This window comes from Pseudorca crassidens, chromosome 9 (genome assembly GCF_039906515.1).
Source record: "Pseudorca crassidens isolate mPseCra1 chromosome 9, mPseCra1.hap1, whole genome shotgun sequence".
NCBI classification, from domain to species: domain Eukaryota; kingdom Metazoa; phylum Chordata; class Mammalia; order Artiodactyla; family Delphinidae; genus Pseudorca; species Pseudorca crassidens.
In genome coordinates this window covers 84,431,609-84,458,788 of record NC_090304.1, presented here as the reverse complement: position 1 = coordinate 84,458,788, position 27,180 = coordinate 84,431,609, and the positions used below count along the sequence as shown (strand labels likewise).

At 36.1% G+C, this 27,180-nt stretch overlaps 1 protein-coding gene across 1 annotated transcript in view; it reads right to left on the bottom strand.

The window, feature by feature from the left end:
• GUCY1A2 (guanylate cyclase 1 soluble subunit alpha 2) overlaps positions 1 to 27,180 on the bottom strand; it is a 425,928-nt gene that overhangs the window by 131,808 nt on the left and 266,940 nt on the right. The window contains exon 6 of the mRNA XM_067750904.1: positions 22,337 to 22,480. Within this exon, the coding sequence (XP_067607005.1) occupies positions 22,337 to 22,480 (144 nt within the window). The remainder of the gene's footprint in view (positions 1 to 22,336; positions 22,481 to 27,180) is intronic.

Sequence of the window (27,180 nt, the reverse complement as noted above, 5' to 3'; positions counted from 1 at the left end):
ACATATAGAAGGTGTTCTATATATTATTTTTTCAAGATCTCATACATGTTCTTTAACTATTAGATTTCTTACCTCTTGATCTTTAAAATGTTTAAAATCTGCACATGTGCCCTTCACGGGATTGTTGTGCATATTAAATGAGATGATATATAAGCTATCAAGCCAACCACTGGCACATAGTTCGTTTTCAGTATTTTTCAACTCCACTTTCTTAGATATATACAAAATCTATGAAGATACCAAAATAATGTAGGTCTGAATATACAACCAAAGTATCCTGAATATTCTAAGAAGAATTTAAAGTCTTTGCCAAATCTTTACAAAAACTAACAAAAATCTTTTAATATTAAGACAGTTTTGAGGGAAATCCAAGTATCTACTTATATCTGCTAATGAAGTCATTTATTTATAGGTGTTGCTTCCATAGAATGTAATTTCTGGGAAAGTCAGGACTATATTCTGTTTGCTTGCCATTACATTCCCAGTACTTAATTATTTGTCCAGAAAACAGTAAATATTCAAAAATCATTTGTTGAACAAATGAGTAAAAGTCACTCCTAGCAAGTTGCCAGCCAGGATTGTGCAGAATCAGGCTTCATTCGAGTTGAAACAGCAAACCACCTCCAAAGTAAAAAGTATTTTGTCCTCTGGGACATTCAGCGCACAGTCAGGGCCTATGTTTCTATCAACCTGATGTTTCTTCAACATCAACAGGTCTCCCACTAGGAATTATTTGCATGTATTTCAGACATTGTTGTCAAAATTACCATATTTCCCTGAAGAGTGAGGTCTGAATTAATGAGGTTTTACTAAATTTTTTAATGATTGGTTTAACCTTTGAATTAAAGGTACATAATAAAGCAGAATGACTGTTAGAATTGGATCCACATGTAAATTTGATCTTCTAACATTTGCACACAAAGTGCCAATTTCTGATGAAGTAGGAAGCACTACAAATGTACAGAAATCAATTTAGCCATTAGGATAAGGCTGAAACCTCATTCCAAATAAGGAATATTATAGTGGTGGCCCAGACAATTACAATATGCCTGACTTGACATCAACACAAAGCTTAACAGATTTTTAAAAGTGCTTGTGATACTGAATTGTTTCTGCCACATTTGCAACTCAGGTTATTAAAGAGTTGCCTTACAATGACTCATATATTTAATTTTAGGAATAAGAAAATACAGAGTGAGGTAATAACAAAGAAAAATTCTTCCTAGGGCTTATCAAGTCTCTCCTGCATGTTTAGGATGCATGTACATCTTTGGTACACAGTGTCTCATAACTTCACTTAACTGAATGTTCACCCAATTTTTAAAAGAATCTACTTTTCAAGTCTGTACATTCTATTTCTGTTTGTATAGAAAAAAAAGGCTTTAAGAATATACAACGTAATGTAAAACATGGCTGTGGTTTGTTGATAAATTATAGATGGTTCTGACTATCTACTGTGTGCTAGTTTTCAGTGGTCATTTTATTTTTCATAATTTCAGAAAACTAAGAAAGTTACTTTGAAATAATTTTTAAACTTTTGTTTGGAGTTAGATATGAAGTTTTGAGACAGAATAACAAACCAAAGACATAAAACCTAGCAGTGTAGTTAGCATATAGATAGCACATTACTGTCTTACCTATTATTCTATCTTATTTTCACATCGTTTTAGGTATTGTAAGATTCAGGCTGCTAATGTTGGCATATGAGCATTTAGCCTTAAAAGAGTTTAAGTTAAGCTGGCAGTAAAAAATAAAAGTTCTCTTGTTCAATAATGTCAGACACAGACACTATAAAAGATAAAAGATGATGGGCTAAATTACCTCTCAAAATCAGTTGGTGAAATCACATCTTAATATCTTTTTAGCAGCAAGAATTGGCGACAAAGATTCTTATTCTTTATATAAAACTCAGATAATAAAAACCTGAGCTACTTAACTGCTTGGAGGCTTCACATTTCTACAAGCTCATGTGGACCAAGAATGCCACCTGCCTCAGGAAACAGAGGATGTTGTGACCATCAAGCCAGAGCTGCCCTTCTTACTCCTCCCCCCACCCCACCTGTCCCCACCCCATGGGAGCCCTGAGGGAAATCAGGATGGAAACAGGCTACCCACCACCAAGCTCTCAGCTACTGCAGCGGTGCCCAACAATGCACCCCGAGGGGACTCAGGATGAGAAAAACCTGATACTGGTCCTAGACAGTTAAGATACATATCAAAGGAATGACTTCAATAAGCCCAAACTCTTGCATCTTCCCATACATAGAAAAGTGCTAAATTAGTTAACTTGAGAAGTCTGATCTTCTTTAACCAGTGATCTTTTGATGTTCCTACTAACCTGGTTTTGTTGCAAAACTCCTATATATCCTGGCTCCTCCCTTACCTCTTCAAAGCATTCCCTCAGAGCTATCTAAGAGGCTGCCTCCCAGGCTTGAGTCCCCAGAAAATCTACCAAATAAAACATACTTTTCAACTTTTAGGTTGTGCATTTCTTTTTCAGCTGACATCACACAAAAGTCAAACAAAAATTAATGTCTTTACTAATATAATTTTTTAACCTCTTCTTAGGATGTTGCACCAGTATTCCTGGGAAGGACCCTCCTGGAGACAGACTAAAATAAATGAAATAGATTATAACTTCTTTAGGAGTATTAACACCATGGTGATATTATTTAATGAAATAACTTTATAAAATATTTAAACATGTTCCCACTAAAGAATGCATTTCTCTTCTGAAAATGTGGAAGTGAGAGGACTGCTGCATAAAATCAAACTGAGCAATTTTGTATTTTACATGCACAGTTTCTTGCAAATCAATTTATCTTTTTTTCCCCATTGCTTGGTCTGTTTTTCCTTCACAGTCTTATTATTACTTTTTTTTTTCATGTAGCAAAAATATGCAAATACTGTTACAAAAGATCTGCTTGGAAAATCTGTTTGGCAAATATCATAAAAAACTCTTCAGCAAGACCAGTGCTTTTAGAAATGTGTGTCTGATAAACTATTTTTTCATGGACTAAAAATATGATTAAAAGTCTAAATTTAGACTTACATATTATATAAGTGGTAACATAAGTGACTATATTATATTGGAAACAGTCATGATACAGATAAAATAAATTAGCAATGAAATTCACTGACATACACATTGCATATATAACATTGTGTACTAAATCATTATACCTATATCTTAGAGAGTGGTGGAAAGGCATTAAGGGTGCTCTGCCTATTAAAGTATATATTGTTCAATACCTAAAAATAATTAATTAGAATATAAGACACAATCTTTAAATTCAAAGACTATCCTATGACAAAATGTAAATATGACATTTTAAAATATGTACCTTCTACATTACAATCCACAATAAACAATAAACAGAGGAAAATAAAGGGAGAAAAAACAATGGGGTAAGATGGCTAATATATGCTCCCACTCAGTCTAGCTGGTGATTGCAATTTTCAAAGTAACAATGGAATAACATCCATTCCCTTCCAACACACACATAATTGAATATATCTCTCTGTCTTTCTACTTTAATAAATTAATCATTTTGAATGGAATATTTTAAAAATAGATTACTTACTTCCATTCTCTTAAAGAGGACACCTAATATAAATTTAAATTTTCCTGAAGACTAAAGCCATGAAAAGTCTAACTTACTAAATAATGGAATATTCAAAGCAATAGGGAAAATTTCACAATATGAGATTTAACCTGTATTTATTTAATAAGTCTATATAGAGTGTACTTATTAGGAACTCTCAGGTTTGTTTTTAATTCTTCTTTTCTTCACTTGTTAAAATGAAAATAATAGCAATATTTCCTTCATAGAATTATTGTGAAATTTAAAAGTTATTACATGGAAAGCACGTGGTACAGTGACTGCCTGGCATATGGTTAAGTGCTTCAATTGATGTTATCGATCAATATTCTGCAGTAGCTAGTTTCAATGCAGTTAAGATGTTTTCTCTTTTCTGTTTAAAGATAATTTCATCTGTGACTTGGGTTGAAAATAGGCATAAATGTAGATTAGTGAGAATGAATCTACTCAGTAAGATAAAACTCGTAAAAAATATACATCACTTTGAAATTGCATTTCTAGTAATGTTACCAAACCAGACTTGGGTCCATTTGCCCAATGTGCAGCAAAGCCAATCTACTGACACTAGGTGTGGTGAAGGAAAGTACCGCTTTTATTGTAAGGTGCCAAGCAAGGAGAGCATGCAGCTAATGCTCAAAAGACACAAGCTCTTCAATGACTTCTGGGGCAGGGTTTTAAAACCCTGAGGGTTTTTTAAAAACCTGAGGGTCCTGGGGTATGTGATCAACTTGTGCACAATTCTCTGACTGGTTGACGTTGAGGTAATAGGGTGATATTTCAGGAATCTCAATTATCAGTTTTCTGGCTCCAACAGGTCTGGGGTCTAAGTACTGGTGGTCAGCGTGCACTTAACTTCTTCCATCAGGTGGGGGTTTTAGTATCTGCAAAACAACTCAAGAATGTGTCTCAAGATATTATCAATAGCCCTTGAGGAGGAACTAAAGGTCCTTGACTTTATTTGATGGCTAAACTATTATTATTTTGTCTTGCCTGATTGTTTTCCTTTGTTTCTGCATTTTTTCACTTCTCTGACTAAATTTGCTCTTTAGAATTCAGGGAAAGCCTAGGATACTAAAGCTTTTCTATAAACAAGAGGCAGGGGGTGTGTGGGGGCATCTGTCCCTGGGAAGGTCCTGCAGGTGTTGCCAAACCAAACTTGGGTCCCCTTGCCTGCATGCAGTAAAGTCAATCTACTGACACCGTGTTGTGGCGAAGGAAAGTGCAGCTTTATCACAGGGTACCAAGCAAGTAGTCCAGGGCAGTTAGTTCTCACAACACCTACTCGCAGATGGGTTTCAGGGAAACACTTTTAAAGGGCATGTGAGGGAGAGGAGTCACAGGGTATGTGATCAGCTCACACACAATTCTCTGATTGATTGTGAGGTAACAGGGCAGTTCTACAGGGTTTAAATTATCAATCCTTAAGCTTCAGTAAGCCTGGGGGCTATGCACTCCTGGTCACCAAATAGTTAATGTCTTCCATCTAGTGGGGATTTTATCATCTGTAAAACAACTCAGAAGATGTGCATAGATATTGTTATCTAGGTACTTCAGAGAGGAGTTAAAGCAGAGGATATGGGGGAGGGGTCTGTCCCCAGAAGGCCTCATAGGGTCCTGCTTTGTTACATAGGGCTCTGCTTGGTTTTAGTAAGAGCATACTGTATAATTTGAACAAAGCCCTCTGTAGCTCAGCTCACAAGACAATAAAAAAAAGATTGGGGGAGATGAACCTGAGGTGAGGTGAGCACTAAATTTGAGAGTGCTTTTCCATTATGGCATCTTCTGACCTCAGAAGTGACTGAGAGGTTGAGAAACTGAGCAGTGCTTTTGACAACAGGGACAAAAATTGGAGTCCAAGGATTGCCAACGGGAAGGCCTCAATAAAAACCTCTATACTTTGAGACGAGACTGTAACCAGCAACACCACAGGTATAAGTAATTCCAAAAACATCAGGTGAATCAGAAGTAAATTGGCCCTCAGAAAGACTTAAACTCAGTGTTAAATCATCTGATTTCTGATTGCTAGAGCTCCTATCAATCATTCCCAGAAGCACACATAAAATTTCCCTACAGGAGGGTAACATCATTCTAGGTCTAAAGTTATTTCTATAATTTTTTATATACAATCTCCAGAACCCAAACAAAAAATAATAATAAATAGACACACAGGAGACAAGTAACATGACTAAATATTAACTGAAAGAACAGACAGTGTAATAGACCACAGAAGCTCTAGAGAATGAATTTATCAAGCAAAGAGTTTAAATTAATTATGGTTGATATATTCAAGGATATAAATAAAAGCAATATAAAAATTTTGTCAGATAAATGGAAATTTTAAAAATAGGTATAGGACTTCCCTGGTGGCACAGTGGTTAGCAATCTGTCTGCCAATGCAGAGGACATGGGTTTGAGCCCTATTCTGGGAAGATCCCACATGCTGTGGAGCAACTGAGCCCATGTGCCACAACTACTGAGCCTGTGCTCTAGAGCCCGTGAGCCACAACTACTGAAGCCCATGTGCCTAGAGCCTGTGCTCCACAACAAGAGACACCACCGCAATGAGAAGCCTGTGCACCGCAACAAAGAGTAGTCCCCACTCACTGCAACTAGAGAAAGCCCACGTGCAGCAACGAAGACCCAACACAGCTAAAAATAAATAAATAAATAAATTTATATTTAAAAACAGCTATAAACTGCTATAATCAACATTAAGTATTAAGTGGATGGGTTTAACAAATGATTTTCATAACCAGCTGAGGTATTAGTGAGTTAGAAGATAGATCTGAAGAGAGTATATAAGACTCAAGCTCTGATAATTAAACAGAGGCAAACTACAGAAGAGAATCTGTTATAATCCTATCTACTGGTAAACTCTTAGTGAAAAAATAATCTAAACACATTCTTTTTTAAAAACACAAACACATTTCTAGTACCGAATAAATTCACTATACAGTATAGATCTATTAAAAGCATAGTTGGCCATAAATTTTACCAGTAGTATTATGAAGTATTTTTGTGTATTATTGCTACAATAAAACAATGGTTTACTAAAACTGCCACTATATGCATTATCTAGGATATGAAAAGTAAATTCAAATGTGTCTATTTGATAAACATGAGAAATGAGGGTAACTGAGTTCAGTATCTTAATTGTGAGTTCATAAAATGCCTACGTAGTTCTTTCTGACCCCATAGGTTTTCTCCTTAGATATAAATTCTAGAGGTAGAACATTTCAAATGAGTATACACACTTCAAGATGAAAAGTACTAATTATAATTGTATAAACAAACAACTATCAAAGAATCATAGAGAATTAATCAGGTTATCAAATGATTAGATTTTGTTTTTTCTAAATACAATCTTGGGCTGTAATCTCATGGGGTTAACTATTGCAATATTTGCAAAGAGCAAATCCCTCCAAATATTAAAATAACAATACCAGGTTTTCTTTGTAAATAACAACTATTTAAAAATTAATTGCAGAATAATTATTTCATCATCTCAAAAAATCCTATAAGCTCATTAGAAGGCTAAATTGAAGCTTGAGAAGCTAGAATTTAATGTATTACAGTACACATAAATTGTAAATTAATATTCCTGCCTTTGGGATAGGCAGTTAGAAGAAATTCATAGCATTTCCCTGATTTGCAATTGAGATTGTTAACCACATTAGTATTAAAACATGATTACACATTGTTTTTAACTCTATTTTACAATCACTCTATAATTGCCTCTTTATATAAAATGCACTCTTTGAACAAATAAAAAGAATTTGAATTTGTATGCCTATTAATGATACTCAACAAATATTTTTTTAAAACTGAGGTCCAAAAGTAAAACTTAGATATTTGGACACATTAACTCAAACTTCTTCAAAACCCTTAAATCATGAAAATGCTACTTGTCTTTCTAATATATGTTTAATCGCATTTTCTAGTCAGTCCTCAACCCAGCTTCTCTTTTCCTAGCAACACTACTTTTTAAAGCATAAAGCACAGGCAGTAATAAACATTTTGTTATTTTACTCAAAGAGTATTTAAACTATTAGTAAAAGTTAAGACTTTCAGCACTAAAAACTCTATTCAAAATACTTCGGTAAGATTAGGTTCACAAAATTAAAGAACAGGAGAAAATTATACAATTTTCTAGTGAAATCACAGTATAAGTAAGTACCTCAAGCAAAAAGGAGATAATATATATCTGATATTACTTTTCTTGAATTGTCAATTGTTTAAGGTATATGAAAATCAGGTATCCTATAGGGTGGGGAAAAAATAGGCATCTTGCTGGCATTTCCATATACTCAGCCAGTAAGATCAACATTGTATTGATAAAATATTTAAAATCTAGTCACTATTTTTAAAAACAGTCTTAACTGAAGCCTCTTTGGGCTGATTTTTCAAAATTTATTGTATAAATAGACCATATTTCTGTATGCTTTTTAGATCGAGCTAGTTAGATAGAACTTTTTAGGTAGAACCAGTCTAGAACTAGCCTCTGAGTTTCATTAGAGTACTTATAGAAAAACAATTTGCTTGAGTATTTTAAACTGAATAAGTAAAATGCTATATTCTCTGGTAATTTTTATTTATTTTATTTATTATTTATTTTATTTATTTATTTGTTTATTTATTTATTTATTTTGGCTGTGTTGGGTCTTTGTTGTTGAGCGCAGGCTTTCTCTAGTTGCGGCGAGCGGGGGCTACTATTTGTTGCAGTGTGCAGGCTTCTCATTGTGGTGGCTTCTCTTGTTGTGGAGCACAGGCTCTAGAAGCACAGGCATCAGTAGCTGTGGCACGTGGGCTTAGTAGTTGTGGCTCACAGGCTCTAGAGCACAGGCTCAGTAGTTGTGGCACATGGTCTTATTTGCTCTGTGGCATGTGGGATCTTCCTGGACCAGCGATCAAACCCATGTCCCCTGCATTGGCAGGCAGATTCTTTTTTAATAAATTTATTTTATTTTTTTATTATTTTTTATTTTTTTGCATTATGCGGGCCTCTCACTGTTGTGGCCTCTCCCGTTGCGGAGAACAGGCTCCGGACGTGCAGGCTCAGCGGCCATGGCTCACGGGCCCAGCCGCTCTGCGGCACGTGGGATCCTTCTGGATTGGGGCACAAACCTGCATCCCCCGCATCGGCAGGCAGACTCTCAACCACTGTGACACCAGGGAAGCCCTAAATTTATTTTTTATTTATTCATTTTTGGCTGCTTTGGGTCTTCGTGGCTGCGCACAGGCTTTCTCTAGTTGCAGAGAGCCGGGGCTACTCTTCACTGCGGTGCACAGGCTTCTCATTGCGGTGGCTTCTCTTATTGTGGAGCGCAGGCTCTAGATGTGTGGGCTTCAGTAGCTGTGGCACGTGGGCTCAGTAGTTGTGGCTCATGGGCTCTAGAGCGCAGGCTCAGTAGTTGTGGCGCACGGGCTTAGTTGCTCCATGGCATGTGGAATCTTCCCAGACCAGGGCTCGAACCCATGTCCCCTGCATTGGCAGGCAGATTCCCAACCACTGTGCCACCAGGTAAGTCCTGGCAGGTGGATTCTTAACCTTTGTTCCACCAGTGAAGTACTCTAGTAATTTTTAAAATTAAAAAGTTTAACCTAGTCAGTTTTACAGTTAATGATTCAAGGACATTATCGACCATTTGCAAGGAATTATAATTGATAATTCAGGTTCCTGTTTCCCATCATGACAGGTGCCTCATAGGTTTAAAAAACCATATAAAATTAGTAATTTATTTTTCAAAATTTGAGAGGTTTGGGGGAGTTTTCCTTTGTTTTCAGAAATTATTGCAAGTCAAATAAGTTAAATATTAAAAAGCCTAAAAACTTAGTTTGAAGTAAACAATCAACTGATCACATATCAGCTCTACTGTAACAACCAAGCATGTTTAATGAAAGATTCTTTCAATAAGTTTAGAAACATTCCCATGGTAACAAGCTAGAAGCCAATTGAAAACCAAATTAAGATGCCAAAAAAAAAAAATTCCAAACTTTGCAAATAATATAAATTAGTAATGAAGCTAAAATTATTAAGGTGATTTTATTATTTTGAATTCTCTTTCTGCATTCTTATTAAATCTTTATTGATATTTCCTCTTCTGATATGATAAAAGTAATTAATAAGCCAGAGCCAATGTTATATTCCACAAATGAAAATATGGATGAGCACATTGTAAAAAAACAATTCCCTGGTTTGGTTCTATGGTAATTTAAGTTCGCTTTGACAATGCTGAATCAATATAAACATTATATCTCCTATAAAAGAAAATCCAACATAGAAAAACAATCCCAAATGATAAGTCTGCTCAGCTGGTAGCCTTGAAAATTTAAGAAGTGATATGAATTCCATCTGGAATGTGTATTTTTGCAGTTTGCTTCAGACTTGAGACAGCATTCCTTTTGTTTGTTTTTCCTGGCAGTTGTAGGAGTGTCATTCACACACTTGAGTAATTCAATAATTATGTCCTAGGGAACTTAAACTTAGATTTTAAAAAATTTTTATTTTTCCTTGCTTTCCTGTTTTCACCACCGGTGGGAGTGGCTTGAAAACTCTCTCTCCATGTTTTTAAATTTTCAAATGTAAACATATATGTGCACATTAAATAATAGTAATAAAATTAATAATTTTTCACTATAATCCCTATGTCCACCTTCCCTATTGCATGCTCCTTCATCCCATCATTGCTTTACTTTCTCTTACAGAAAGCAACATCTTGAATTTTGTATTAATCATTCCTTACTTTCCACTTTCTCCTTCAAGGTAGGTATTTCAAAATAGCATTATTTTTTCAATTTTTCTAGTTTTGAAATTTAATTAAATGGAATAATTCTATAGAATTGCTCCATGACTTGCTTCTTTTGTACTATATTGTTTTTGACATCCATCCATTTGATGTTCAGTTCCTGAAGTAATTCATTTTCCCAGCTGTATGGTATACTGAGGTATAAATGTATCACAGTTTATACATTCTATTATTAAATGGATATTTAAGTTATCTCCAGTTTGAGGCTATTATGAAAGTATTTCTGTGAATAATCTTGTGTGTGACTTCTGCTACACATGCACAACTACTTCCCTGGAGCAAACATTTAGGAGAGGGCTTACCGGGTTGTAAGAAAGGCACAAGTTAAATTTTACTAGTTAATGCCAAGTAAATTGTACCATTTATACTCCCACCAACTCTGTGTGAGATTTCTTGCTACTCTAACTCCTCAGCAACAGTGTCACTGTCAGACTTTCAAAGTTGTGCCAAACTAGTAGGTGGGAAAACTTTATCATAGTGTTATTAATATATCTAATCTGAATACTGATGAGGTTAACCACTGATAGTTTTATTGGTTATATGTATTGCAAAATATTCTCCTAGTTTGTGGTTGACTTTTTATTCTCTTTAGGTGTTCTTTGACAACAGAAAAGTTTTAATTTTAATGTAGTAAAATTTATCCACATTTTCCTTTATGGTTTCCTTTATGATTTTTCCTTTAAAGTTTTTGACCTGCTTAGTCTCCAAAAAATTCTTCCCTACTCTAAGTCAAATTTCTAATTATATCATATTGCATGCAAATGTCAAATCATTATGTAGTACACCTGAAACTAACATATTGTATGTGAATTATATTTCAAAAAAAATCAATAAAGAACACTGAGTTGTTTTTTAAAATTCCTAATTATAAATTTATAATTATATTCTGTAGCCTATAATATTTACCCACATGTAACTGACTTATGTGCAGACACATGAAGTGCAGTTATATATTTTTTTTACATGGATAACCAATTGGCCCCCAAACATTTATTGAATAGCCCATTATTTCCCCATTGATGAATGCCACCTCCGTCATTTATCAAGTTCTCTTTTTCTCTCAAGTACTGCAGTCTCATTAAGATATGTTTAGTTTTGTTAAAAACTTTTGCACAGCAAAGGAAACCATGGACAAAATGAAAAGACAACCTACTGAATGGGAGAAAATATTTACAAGTAATATGATTGATAAGCAGTTAATATATAAAATATATAAACAAAATATATAAACAGCTCATACAACTAAATGTCAAAAAAATAAGCAACCTAATTAAAAAATGTGCAGAAGACCTGAACAGATATTTTTCCAAAGAAGATATACAGATGACCAACAGGCACGTAAAAAGATGCCCAACATCCCTAGTCATGAGAAAAATGCAAGTTACAACTGCAATGAGATATTACTTCACACCTGTCAGAATGGCTATCATCAAAAAGACCACAATAACAAATGTTGGAGAGTATGTGGAGAAAAGGGAACTCTTGTATAGTGTTAATGGAAATGTGAATTTGTGTAGTTACTGTGCAAAACAGTTTGGAGTGTCCTCAAAAAACTAAAAATAGAACTAACACATGATCCAGCAATTCCACTCCTGGGTATATAGTTGAAGAAAACAAAAACCCTTATTTGAAAAGATACGTGCATCCCAATGTTCATGGCAGCGTTACTTACAATTGCCAAGATATGGAAGCATTCTAAGTGTCCATCAACAGATGAATGGATAAAGAAGATGTGATATATATATATATATATATATATATATATATATATATATATACACTACAGGATACTACTCAGACATAAAAATGAATGAAATTTCGCCATTTGCTACAACATGGATGGACCTGGAGGATATTATACTTAGTGATATGAGTCAGACAAAGACAAATACTGTATGTTATCACTTATATGTGGAATCTAAAAAAATAAAACAAACTAATGAATATAACAAAAAAGAAACAGACTCACAGATATAGAAAACAAACTACTGGTTACCAGTGGGGAGAAGGAAGAAAGGAGGGGCAAGATAGGGGTAGGGGATTAAGAAGTACAAATTACTATGTATAAAATAAATAAGATATAAGGATATATTTCACAGCACAGGGGATATAGCCAATATCTTATAATAACTATAAATTGAGTATAAGCTATAAAAATTTTGAATCACCATGTCATACACCTGAAACTAATATAATATTGTAAATCAACTATACCTCAAATATGTATATATGTACCATTATATAAATCACAGATATATTATGGAATTAAATACAAATGATGTGAAACACAAAAAATAAATTAAAATGGAATTATTTAAAAAATAAAAAAGACTTTAATGTACTTAATGTAAAAAAAAGAGATACTTTTGGATTCCTATGATTTCTCTTTTGTAGAATTCTTTAGGATTACTGTGTCTGAGAACTGATTAGTGTCTTTTAATAATTCCAGAAAAAAATAATTTTTTGTGCATTCCGTCTATTATATTCATGTGGAGATAATTCCAACTGAATGTATAAAGTCTCCTACATTCTTTTATTCATATTTCCCCAGTTTTAATTCTCTGGACTTATTTACAGGAACTTTCTTCAGCTGTATCTAATCTGCTTTTAAACTCATCCACTGAGAGTTTTTTTGTTTTGGTTTGCTTGATTTTTGGTTTTTGTTTGTTTCTTTTGGCATTCTGTTGATTGCTTAGAAATTCTCCGGTTCATTTTCAAACCTAGTTGTTCCAGCCTTGTTTTTTTTTTTTTTTTTTTTTAATTGGGGCATAATTGCTTTACAATGTTGTGTTAGTTTCTGCTGTACAACAAAGTGAATCAGCTATATTTATACATATATCCCCTTCCTCTTGGACCCCTCCTCCCACTCCCCCACCCGCCCCATCCACCCATCTAGGTCATCACAGCACACCAAGCTGAGCTCTCTGTGCTATACAGCAGGTTCCCACTAGATATATATTTTACACATGGTAGTGAAGCTTCTCTTTTATTTCTTTAATTATTTTAAGCATTGTCATTTTGATTCTGTGTCAAATAATTTTGATATTTGACAACTCCAGATCTGTTTTTCTCATCTTCTGTTTCTACTGGTTCTTAACCCATAGTACTTCATTTTCCTGTGTGATTTTTTTCCCTTTGTTTTATTTTGTTTTGTTTTTAGTATTAGGCAGTCATTTTTCAGAGAACTATATCTGTGGAAATTCTTTGAAGAGGGAATTGAAGTTGACTTTTTTTTTTTTTTTGCAGTACACGGGCCTCTCACTGTTGTGGCCTCTCCTGTTGTGGAGCACAGGCTCCAGACACACAGGCTCAGCAGCCATGGTTCACGGGCCTAGCTGCTCCGCGGCATGTGGGATCTTCCCAGCCCGGGGCACGAACCTGTGTCCCCTGCATTGGCAGGTGGACTCTTAACCACTGCGCCACCAGGGGAGCCTGAATTTGACTTTCTTCATGGAGGGATAGTGTTTCCTATTATCACTGTTAATGACAGAGCACTTAAATTCACCACTCAAATTTTGTTTTATCTATATATATAATGTGATTGACACATTTCTCTCTTTCCTGAGATCAGTGATATGCTTAGTGACTTTCAAAAAGCTACTATTTCTAAACTATTTAACACTACATTTTAATCAGAAGGGTCAGTCAGAGTATCTACTTTGCCATACTGCCAAACTAGGAATATATTCACATTTTGAGGCTTTTTTCTGTATTTTTTAACCCATGGTTGATGAACTGTTATAAAAAGTCTGCCTTGATTCAAGGTCACTTTGCCAAATAGAAGATTTTTGTTTATAAGAATTCATAGTAAAAACATTTCTGGGATCTATCAGGTGCTTGCAGAAATATAGCTAGGTGACCTCATCCATTCTCAGAGGTAGATCCAAGATTGCAGACAGCTCTCAGTACCAAAAAGAGTACAATACATGAGGAGCTACATTTTCCACAGTTTCTGATATTTCCTCAGTCTTGGGCTCCAACCTTCAAGATCTTTCACATAAAAAACTATTTCAGAAGTAACCCTGAAGGGGACGAGGGGAAAATGGTGGAAGAGTAAGACGTGGAGATCACCTTCCTCCCCACAGATACACCAGAAATACATCTACACGTGGAACAACTCCTACAGAACACCTACTGAACGCTGGCAGAAGACCTCAGACCTCCCAAAAGGCAAGAAACACTCCATGTACCTATGTAGGGCAAAAGAAAAAAGAATAAACAGAGACAAAAGGACAGGGACAGGACTTGCACCAGTGGGAGGGAGCTGGGAAGGAGGAAAGATTTCCACACACTAAGAATCCCCTTCACGGGCGGAGACTGATGGTGGCGGAGAGGGGAGCTTCGGAGCCGCGGAGGAGAGCACAGCAACAGGGGTGCGGAGGGCAAAGTGGAGAGATTCTCACACAGAGGATCGGTGCCGACCAGCACTCACCAGCCCGAGAGGCTTGTCTGCTCACTGGCCGGGGCGGGAGGGTCTGGGAACTGAGGCTTGGGCTTCGGTCGGAGCATAGGGAGAGGACTGGGGTTGGCGGCGTAAACACAGCCTGCAGGGGGTTAGTGTACCATGGCTAGCCAGGAGGGAGTCCGGGAAAAAGTCTGGACCTGCCGAAGAGGCAAGAGACTTTTTCTTCCCTCTTTGTTTCCTGGTGCACGAGGAGAGGGGATTAAGAGCGCCGCTTAAAGGAGCTCGAGAGACGGGCGTGAGCCGCGGCTAAAAGTGCGGACCCCAGAGACGGGCATGAGACACTGAGGCTGCTGCTGCCGCCACCAAGAAGCCTGTGTGCAAGCACAGGTCACTATCCACACACCCCTTCTGGGGAGCCTGTGCAGCCCACCACTGCCACGGTCCCAGGATCCAGGGACAACTTCCCTGGGAGAACGCACAGCGCACCTCAGGCTGGGGCAACGTCATGCTGGCTTCTGCCGCCGGAGGCTTGCCCCGCACTCCGTACCCTCTCTCCCTCCGGCCTGAGTGAGCCAGAGTCCCCGAAGCAGCTGCTCCTTTAATCCCATCCTGTCTGAGCGAAGAACAGATGCCCTCCGGCAACCTACATGCAGAGGCGGGGCCAAATCCAAAGCTGAGCCCCGGGAGCTGTGAGAACAAGGAAGAGAAAGGGAAATCTCTCCCAGCAGCCTCAGAAGCAGTGGATTAAATCTCCACAATCAACTTGATGTACGCTGCATCTGTGGAATACATGAATAGACAACGATTCATCCCAAATTGAGGAGGTGGACTTTGAGAGCAAGCTTTATGAATTTTTCCCCTTTTCCTCTTTTTGTGAGTGTGTATGTGTATGCTTCTGTGTGAGATTTTGTCTGTATAGCTTTGCTTCCAACATTTGTCCTAGGGTTCTATCCTTTTTTTTTCCTTAATAGTTATTTTTTATTTTAATAACTTTATTTTATTTTATCTTACTTTATTTTATTTTACTTTATCTTCTTTCTTTCTTTCCTCCCTTCCCTCCTAAAGACAACGAATCATCCCAAATTGAGGAGGGTGGACTTTGAGAGCAAGATTTATGACTTTTTCCCCTTTTCCTCTTTTTGTGAGTGTCTGTGTGTATGCTTCTGTATGAGATTTTGTCTGTATAGCTTTGCTTCCACCATTTTTCCTAGGGTTTTACCCATCCGTTTTTTTTTAAAAAATTATTTTTCTTAATAATTAATTTTTATTTTAATAACTTTATTATATTTTATCTTACTTTATTTTAATTTACTTTATCTTCTTTCTTTTTTTCTTCCTTCCCTCCTTCCTTTCTTCCTTCCTCCCTCCCTCCCTCCATCATTTCTTTCTTTCCTTCATTCTTTCTTTCTGTCTTTCTTTCTTTCTACTTCTACTAATTCTTTCTTTCTAATATTTCTCCCTTTTATTCTGAGCCGTGTGGATGAAAGTCTCTTGGTGCTGCAGCCAGGAGTCAGTGCTGTGCCTCTGAGGTGGGAGAACCAACTTCCAGACAATGGTCCACAACAGACCTCCCAGATCCACATAATATCAAATGGCAAAAATCTCCCAGAGATCTCCATCTCAACACCAACACCCAGCTTCACTCAATGACCAGCATGCTACAGTGCTGGACACCCTATGACAAACACTAGCAAGACAGGAACACAAACCCACCCATTAGCAGAGAGGCTGCCTAAAATCATAATAAGTCCACAGACACCCCAAAGCACACCACCAGACATGGACCTGCCCACCAGAAAGACAATAACCAGTCTCATCCACTGGAACATAGGCACCAGTCCCCTCCACCAGGAAGCCTACACAACCCACTGAACCAACCTTAGCCACTGGGGGCAGACACCAAAAATAACAGGAAATATGAACCTGCAGACTGCAAAAAGGAGTCCCCAAAAACAGTAAGATAAGCAAAATGAGAAGACAGAAAAACACACAGCAGATGAAGAAGCAAGATAAAAACCCACCAGACTTAACAAATGAAGAGGAAATAGGCAGTCTACCTGAAAAAAAAATCAGAATAATGATAGTAAAGATGATACAAAATCTTGGAAATAGAATAGACAAAATGCAAGAAACATTTAACAAGGACATAGAAGAACTAAAGAGCAAACAAGGAATGATGAACAACACTATAAATGAAATTAAAAATACTCTAGATGGGATCAATAGCAGAATAACTGAGGAAGAAGAAAGGATAAGTGACGTGGAAGATAAAATAGTGGAAATAACTACTGCAGAGCAGAATAAAGAAAAAAGAATGAAAAGAACTGAGTACAGTCTCAGAGACCTCTGGGACAACATTAAATGCACCAACATTCGAATTATAGGGGTTCCTAAAGAAGTAGAGAAAAAGAAAGGGACTGAGAAAATATTTGAAGAGATTATAGTTGAAAATTTCCTTAATATGGGAAAGGAAATAGTTAATCAAGTCCAGGAAGCACAGACAGTCCCATACAGGATAAACAAGGAGAAATACGCCAAGACACATATTAATCAAACTGTCAAAAATTAAATGCAAAGAAAACATATTAAAAGCAGCAAGAGAAAAACAACAAATAACACACAAGGGAATCCCCATAAGGTTAACAGCTGATCTTTTAGCAGAAATTCTGCAAGCCAGAAGGGACTCACAAGACATATTTAAGGTGATGAAGGAGAAGAAACTGCAATTAAGATTACTCTACCCAGCAAGGATCTCATTCAGATTTGATGAAGAAATTAAAACCTTTACAAAAGCTGCAAAAGCTGCGAGAGTTCAGCACCACCAAACCAGCTTTACAACAAATAGTAAAGGAACTTCTCTAGGCAAGAAACACAAGAGAAGGAAAAGATCTACAATAATGAACGCAAAGCAATTAAGTAAATGGGAATAAGAACATACATTTCGATAATTACCTTAAATGTAAATGGACTAAATGCTCCCACCAAAAGACACAGATTGGCTGAATGGATACAAAAACAAGACCCATATATATGCTGTCTACAAGAGACCTACTTCAGACGTAGAGACACATACAGACTCAAAGTAAGGGGCTGGAAAAAGATATTCCATGCAAACGGAAACCAAAGAAAGCTGAAGTAGCAATTCTCATTTCAGACAAAATACACATTAAAATAAAGACTATTAGAAGAGACAAAGAAGGACACTACATAATGATCAAGGGATCAATCCAAGAAGGAGATATAACAGTTGTAAATATTTATGCACCCAACATAGGAGCACCTCAATACATAAGGCAAATCCTAACAGCCATAAAAGGGGAAATCAACAGTAACACATTCATAGTAGGGGACTTTAACACCCCACTTTCACCAATGGACAGATCATCCTAAATGAAAATAAATAAGGAAACACAAGCTTTAAATGATACATTTCACAAGATGGACTTAATTGATATTTATAGGACATTCCATCCAAAAACAACAGAATACACATTTTTCTCAAGTGCTCATGGAACATTCTCCAGGATAGATCATATCTTGGGTCACAAATCAAGCCTTGGTAAATTTAAGAAAATTGAAATTGTATCAGGTTTCTTTTCTTACCACAATGCTATGAGACTAGATATCAATTACAGGAAAAGATATGTAAAAAATACAAACACATGGAGGCTAAACAATACACTACTTAATAACAAAGTGATTACTAAAGAAATAAAAGAGAAAATAAAAAAATACCTAGAAACAAATGACAATGGAGACACGACGACCCAAAACCTATGGGATGCAGCAAAAGCAGTTCTAAGAGGGAAGTTTATAGCAATACAATCCTACCTTAAGAAACAAGACACATCTCAAATAAACAACCTAACCTTGCACCTAAAGCAATTAGAGAAAGAAGAACAAAAAACCCCAAAGTAAGCAGAAGGAAAGAAGTCATAAAAATCGGATAAGAAATAAATGAAAAACAAATGAAGGAAACGATAGTAAAGATCAATAAAACTAAAAGCTGGTTCTCTGAGAAGATAAACAAAATTGATAAACCATTAGCCAGACTCATCAAGAAAAAAAGTGAGAAGACTCAAATCAGTAGAATTAGAAATGAAGAAGGAGAAGTAACAACTGACACTGCAGAAATACAAAAGATCATGAGAGATTACTACAAGCAACTCTATGCCAATAAAATGGACAACCTGGAAGAAATGGACAAATTCTTAGAAATGCGCAACTTGCCAAGACTGAATCAGGAAGAAATAGAAAATATGAACAGAGAAATCACAGGCACTGAAATTGAAACTGTGATTAAAAATCTTCCAACAAACAAAAGCCCAGGACCAGATGGCTTCACAGGCGAATTTTATCAAACATTTAGAGAAGAGCTAACACCTATCCTTGTCAAACTCTTCCAAAATATAGGAGACGGAGGAACACTTGCAAACTCATTCTACGAGGCCACCATCACCCTGATACCAAAACCAGACAAGGATGTCACAAAGAAAGAAAGCTACAGGCCAATATCACTGATGAACATAGATGCAAAAATCCTCAACAAAATACTAGCAAACAGAATCCAACAACACATTAAAAGGATCATACAGCATGATCAAGTGGGGTTTATTCCAGGAATGCAAGGATTCTTCAATATATGCAAATCAATCACATGATACACCATATTAACAAACTGAAGGAGAAAAATTATAAGATCATCTCAATAGATGTACAGCCGACAAAATTCAACACCCATTTATGATAAAAACCCTGCAGAAAGTAGGCATAGAGGGAACTTTCCTCAACATAATAAAGGCCATATATGACAAACCCACAGTGAACATCATCCTCAATGGAGAAAAACTGAAAGCACTTCCACTAAGACCAGGAACAAGACAAGGTTGCCCACTCTCACCGCTCTTATTCAACAAAGTTTTGGAAGTTTTAGCCGCAGAAATCAGAGAAGAAAGGGAAATAAAAGGAATCCAAATCAGAAAAGAAGTAAAGCTGTCACTGTTTGCAAATGACATGAAACTATATATAGAGAATCCTAAAGATGCTACCAGAAAACTACTAGAGCTAATCAATGAATTTGGTAAGTAGCAGGATACAAAATTAATGCACAGAAATCTCTGGCATTCCTTTATACTAATGATGAAAAATCTGATAGTGAAATCAAGAAAACACTCCCATTTACCATTGCAACAAAAAGAATAAAATATCTAGGAATAAACCTACCTAAGGAGACAAAAGACTTGTATGCAGAAAACTATAAGGCACTGATTAAAGAAATTAAAGTTGATACAAATAGATGGAGAGATATCCCATGTTCTTGAATTGGAAGCATCAACATTGTGAAAATGACTCTACTACCCAAAGCAATCTACAGTTTCAATGCAATACCTATCAAACTACCACTGGCATTTTTCACAGAACTAAAACAAAAAATTTCACAATTTGTATGGAAACACAAAAGACCCTGAATAGAAAAAGTAATCTTGAGAACGAAAAACTGAGCTGGAGGAATCAGGCTCCCTGATCCCATACTGTACTACAAAGCTACAGTAATCAAGATAGTATGGTACTGGCACAAAAACAGAAAGATAGATCAATGGAACAGGATAGAAAGCCCAGAGATAAACCCATGCACATATGGTCACCTTATCTTTGGTAAAGGAGGCAGGAATGTACAGTGGAGAAAGGACAGCCTCTTCAATAAGTGGTGCTGGGAAAACTGGACACATACATGTAATAGTATGAGATTAGATCACTCCCTAACACCATACACAAAAATAAGCTCAAAATGGATTAAAGGCCTAAATGTATGGCCAGAAACTATCAAACTCTTAGCGGAAAACATAGGCGGAACACTCTATGACATAAATCACAGCAAGATCCTTTTTGACCCACCTCCTAGAGAAATGGAAATAAAAATAAACAGGTGGGACCTAATGAAACTTCAAAGGTTTTGCACAGCAAAGGAAATCATAAACAAGACAAAATGACAACCGTCAGAATGGGAGAAAATATTTGCAAATGAAGCAACTGACAAAGGATTAATATCCAAAATTTATAAGCAGCTCAATAAGAAAAAAACAAACAACCCAATCCAAAAATGGGCGGAAGACCTAAATAAACATTTCTCCAAAGAAGATATACAGACTGCCAACAAACACATGAAAGAATGCTCAACATCATTAATCATTAGAGAAATGCAAATCAAAACTACAATGAGATATCATCTCACACCAGTCAGAATGGCCATCACCACAAAATCTACAAACAATAAATGCTGGAGAGGGTGTGGAGAAAAGGGAACTCTCTTGCACTGCTGGTGGGAATGTGAATTGGTACAGCCACTATGGAGAACAGTATGGAGGTTTCTTACAAAACTACAAATAGAACTACCATATGACCCAGCAATCCCACTACTGGGCATATACCCTGAGAAAACCATAATTCAAAAAGAGTCATACACCAAAATGTTCAATGCAGCTCTATTTACAATAGCCCAGAGATGGAAACAACCTAAGTGTCCATCATCGGATGAATGGATAAAGAAGATGTGGCACATATATACAATGGAATATTACTCAGCCATGAAAAGAAACGAAATTGAGCTATTTGTAATGAGGTGGATAGACCTAGAGCCTGTCATACAGAGTGAAGTAAGTCAGAAAGAGAAAGACAAATACCGTATGCTAACACATATATATGGAATTTAAGAAAAAAAAATGTCATGAAGAACCTAGGGGTAAGACAGGAATAAAGGCACAGACATACTAGAGAATGGACTTGAGGATATGGGGAGGGGGAAGGGTAAGCTGTGACAAAGCGAGAGAAAGGCATGGACATATATACACTACCAAACATAAGGCAGATAGCTAGTGGGAAGCAGCCACATAGCACAGGGAGATCAGCTCGGTGCTTTGTGACCACCTGGAGGGGTGTGATAGGGAGGGTGGGAGGGAGGGAGACACAAGAGGGAAGAGATATGGGAACATATGTATAACTGATTGACTTCGTTTTAAAGCAGAAACTAACACACCATTGTAAAGCAATGATACTCCAATAAAGATGTAAAAAAATAAAATAAAAAAAGAAGTAACCCTGAGACTTAAGCCTTCAATAAGAACACCTGTACACTATCCATAGGAAGTTGTTCAGGTCCTCCAATTTCTTGCTTCTTATTTCTTGCTCTTCGGATTGTCTCTCAGAACTGACTCTCACCATCACTGTTGCTTGGTGTTGTTGAATTGGTCACTGACAGCAGGTTCCTTCCTTGGTTTAATCCTTTAGCTCTCTTTTTTTTTTTTTTGTCCCCATAGTAATTTGTCTTCCACACAACTTTTCCTATTTTGGGTCATATTCCATTTGTTCATTTCCTGTGTTTATGAGTTATCTCTAGTAATCCCTCCTTCTTGAGCGACTGGCTTATCTAGATCTGTAAATTATAGTATGTAGAATTCAGAAGGGAATTTCTTGCCTCTTCAGTTAAAGGTACATTACTACTCAAACAAAACTATTGAGAGGCTTACCTGAATTGGTCTTCCATCAGGTGTCAGCACCTCTTCAGAAAGTTCCATCATCTTCAGGGCCATCAGAGCAATGGGTTTAGCATGGCAGAGGCTTTTTCTGTGGAGCCCTGCAGCAACACAGTATGCATCACCTATTGTTTCCACCTGCAGCAGTCAGACAAATCAAATGCAAATGTATGATAATGAGCCAAAGTTGAAATACTTATCTGCAATCACAAATGTTACTGGAAAACATATCATCAAAACATCAATAAATCAAGCAATTAGACAATAGAGTATAATCATAAAAGAGTTTGCAAACAGCCAGAGTCAAATACTAACATGTCACCCCAGACCTGTTTGTTCATCAACATTAACACCATAGATGATCATTGAAATCAGAAACAACTAGAATATAAAATAATTATCCCTCACAAAAATAGAATTGTCAGTGTTTTGCCTGGATATTTTCCAAATAATGACTTTTTACAAAGACACTCATCTCCTTCAAACCTTCAAGTAGACCTTCACTGGAAAGTAATTTTTTTTGCAATTTTTCCCAGTTACTCCACACGTTTTAGTGTTTATTTTTATTTTTTTAATTGAAGTATAGCTGATTTACAATGTTGTGTTAGTTTCAGGTGTCACACTTTTTGATATATCTGTAATTTGTTGTCTAGTCTATTCTTATTTACTCTTAATAATTATAACATGTAACACTTCTTGAATTCATACACTCTACCATTAATTGCATCAACTGCTTTACATGCATTATCTCATTTAATCCTCACAAATATCCTAAATGGAAGAAACTAGTATTGGTTATATTTGAGATGAGAACTTCATGCACAGAAACCCATCCATAATCTTACAATTAAAGAGTTAACAGGCACTGTCAAGAGTTTTTCCATACCATGTCAGCAACCATTCTGAATGGCTATTGTGATTGTTAAATATTTTCAATATTTACCCAGGGATAAAACTTCCAAAATTCCAAAGCATAGAACATGGTATAAAAGTTAGGCACAACTCATTTCTAGAGGAAAGTTTTCTAATTATCCAAGGTAGATATGGTGATTATGTTCAATAGGTCTAATTTTTAATTAGAAAAAAGTGATGAACTATTGTATTAAATGTCCAATTCCAATATCACTTTTTCTGTGAATCACTCCATGGTCCTTCCATTAGTTCTTAGTAGCAAAACTAATCCTTTCTTCTACTCTGTTTCAACAGCACACGTCTATATTATAGCATTCATCATAGATTATAATCAATATGTATCAATATATAATCAATATGTATCCACAGCTACAAAGTGAGCTCTGTAAGAATGGGATCATGTCATTTTAATGTCTGTACTCATAGTGCTCATGATAGTGTCTTAAATATAACTATTTAATAAATAACTATCAAATGAATAAACAATCAACCATATTTAACTATGATTACAATAACAGTCATTCTAATCAGTTGCTCATTTGCCCCATTTATTTTATGAGCACCATGTAGACCTGTGTGCCATGTAGATCTGGGTAGGAAAAAATTGCTTCTAAATTACTGGAGATGCTTCTATCATAAATATAACAAGAATTACAAAATATTCTATTAGTTAAGATTTAACAGCAATAATTAAATTTCATGTGAATGAATCCTAACACTTTAATATTAAAAAGCTTCTCTGCATTAAATTCTGTGAGCACAAATTTAGGGAATGTGATGACAGCACCTATGAATGTCATGAAACTAGAGATGCCAAAATTATCAATGATTATCTGAATCTTACCAGGAAATATGCATCAAAAATGATTCAAATACACTCAGACCTATCAAGAAGTTCCAAATCTTCACTTCAGGATCTGTTATCTGGGGCCAGAAAATGTAAATTAAAATTGTATGGTAAGAACAGAAAGATGATACAATGTGAGTCAGCAAAAGTTTTATTCTAAATACTAAAATATACTTCCACCAAAATCTCTCACTGAGGAAGAAAACCAGCAAATAGCAAACGTCTGAAATGTGGTCATTTACCATTTCCCCCTAAAAACACAATGTCTTTTGCTAAACCTCAGATTTATCTCATACTTTTGTATTTCTATACAATTAAAACATCTAGAATGTTGTTAGTTATATAATTTGAAACTAACTTCTGATTTTCAAATATTAGAACACATAAGCAGTTAATTATTTGTATAAATTGAACTGCACTCCAGTCACTCTGAACATGCATGTTCCTGGAGCATTATCTTTTCTTGGAGTCTCTATCATTATCAAACTTCTCATCAGTATTAACTCCACTATCATTTCAGTAAAAATTTATTGAATACCACTAAATGTGTATTTCTAGAATTTGTACCACAGGCATATATAAAGATTAGTTAGTTATATGTTGTACTTTCTCCTTAGGTATATATAATGTAATAGTATGGAGAAGATGGACCAATATGTTAGCAAATGACAAAAAAAAATCAAATGAAGTACACAACATAAATATAAGAAATTCACATTAAAATCCATTCCTGTAAGATTACATAACATTTAGTTTCCAAATATTTAAATCCAGACTAGCTATCAGAAACAATAGGATCAAGAGCTAGGTAAGAAATAGACAGCAAAAAACCCATAGATTAAGATGTGGAATTTTCACACTTATTCTTAAACACCCGACATAAAAAAAAAATTCTAAAATATGTTGTTGTCATCATGGCAGGCTAGATTATGCTGCAGTAACAATACAACCTGCAAATCGTAATGCTCTAAAATAGCAAAGGTTTTTTCTGATTCATGTTGCATATTTATGGGGGTTAGGGGATTGGGGTAGAGGAGAGAAACATTGTGCCACATCTCTTCACTCCAGGGACAGTGCCAATAGAATCTCCTCATCTGAAGCTGGTTGCCATGTCAGAAGAAAAGAGGTTCTGATTATACACTAGCTCTTAAAGCTTCCTCCCATAAGTGACATATATGGCTTTTTGTCAGGATTCATTCGTCAAAGCAAGTCACGTGACCATGTTTAACAAAAAGGAGATGGGAAAATGCAACCAAACTTGTGCTCAGAGAAGGATCAGAAATATCTGGTGAATAGTACTAATGAGAACATGAATGAATATATGATCGCTTAGAAATTTTCAAACAGCTAGATGTCTGTAAAGTGCAAGTAATACATCCTTGAGATGTTTTTCTTTCCTTGTAGATATATTCAGTATCTTAACCTGAAAATCTTGGATGAAACACCTTAGTAATGCAGCTTTCCATTAAAGCTCTATTCTTTTCTCCTCTCCCTTCATCTAAATGTCAGGTCTACACAAATTTAGCAGAATTGAATACATGTGGAAATTTTAGTGTATTCCCTTCAAACTTATGTCAACTTTGCTTCAAAAGGAGCAGGGAAAGTGAAAGCATTATATATCAGTTAAATTTCTTTTGAGGCTGTTTCCTTGAGTTAAACAAGTAGACATTATAAACATATTACCAAAAAACTGTCCAAAAAGTTGACTATGGTCTGAATTCCTTTATAATTGTCTCAGTGTTTTTTTAATAGACACCATCTAAAATAGTGCATCTCATTTATTTTCAGTATCTCCAACCTGTTCTTAAATGACATTAGATAAAAATAAAGATGACTAAACTAAACTTGGAAATGAAAAAGATAGAGCTTATGCAAATGTCAGAAAAACCTTACATCCTTCTCTGAACATAAAAGAGGAGGCTTAAATACTAAAAATATTATGTAACAACTGTTGCCCCACATATTATTATACCTGCTTTTATCAAACTTTAAAGAATTAATCTATCTCAGTATATCTTCTCAACACTTTATAATCAAACTCCCTACATTATTCAAGAAATAAAGGTGGTATAAATAAACTTCTTAGAGTTATGCATTCACCCTTTTTATTTATTTTAGCTTTAATTTATTACTTAAAATAATTTATTTATACTTTCTAATAGAAGCTCATCCCCATGTTTTCTTCTCCCTCCCCTCCAGATTAATGTTCAAGAATTATCTGGGAAATTTCTTGGAAATTTGGGCACAGTGGGGAGGAAATAATGTGTGTGTTGTAAATAAGGGTGAGGGTGGTACTGGGGCTAGGATTACCCTACAAGAACACTGCACATAACTGGGCAGTAAATAATCTCTGCCCCATGAAACTCATGACCACCTCAGTCCTTCCATCCCATAGTCCTGGGACTATCTTCCTTTGAACTTTGTAGAACTTGTGAAAGGGAGTTTGGGGAGAGGGCATAATAGTAGAGAGTCAGAGAACTCTGACAGTCTACCTTACTGGATAGCCTCCCTCTCTTCATCTGGACACAATAAAGAGGAGAAACAAGTTAGAAAGTCTGCTTTTCTAGATTGCTCCAAGGTGGTAGAGTAGAAGGACTTGTGCTCATGCCCTCTTGCGAGAACACTGGAATCACAACTAAGTGCTCAACAATCATTGACAGTAAGACACTGGAACTCACCAAAAAAGATACCCCACATCCAAAGACAAAGGAGAAGCTGCAATGAGATGGTAGGAGGGATGCAATCAAAACAAAATCAAATCCCATAACCGCTGGGTGGGTGACTTACAAACTGGAGAACAATTATACCACAGAAGTCCACCCACTGGAGTGAAGGCTGTGAGCCCCACATCAGGCTTCCCAACCTGGGGGTTGGGCAATGGGAGGAGGAATTCCCAGAGAATCCAACTTTGAAGGCTAGTGGGATTTGATTGCAGGACTTCAACAGGACTGCAGGAAACAGACACTCCATTCTTGGAGGGCACACACAAAGAAGTGTGCACATAAGGATCCAGGGGGAAGGAGCAGTGATGCCATAGGAGACTGAACCAGACCTACCTGCTAGTGTAGGAGGGTCTCCT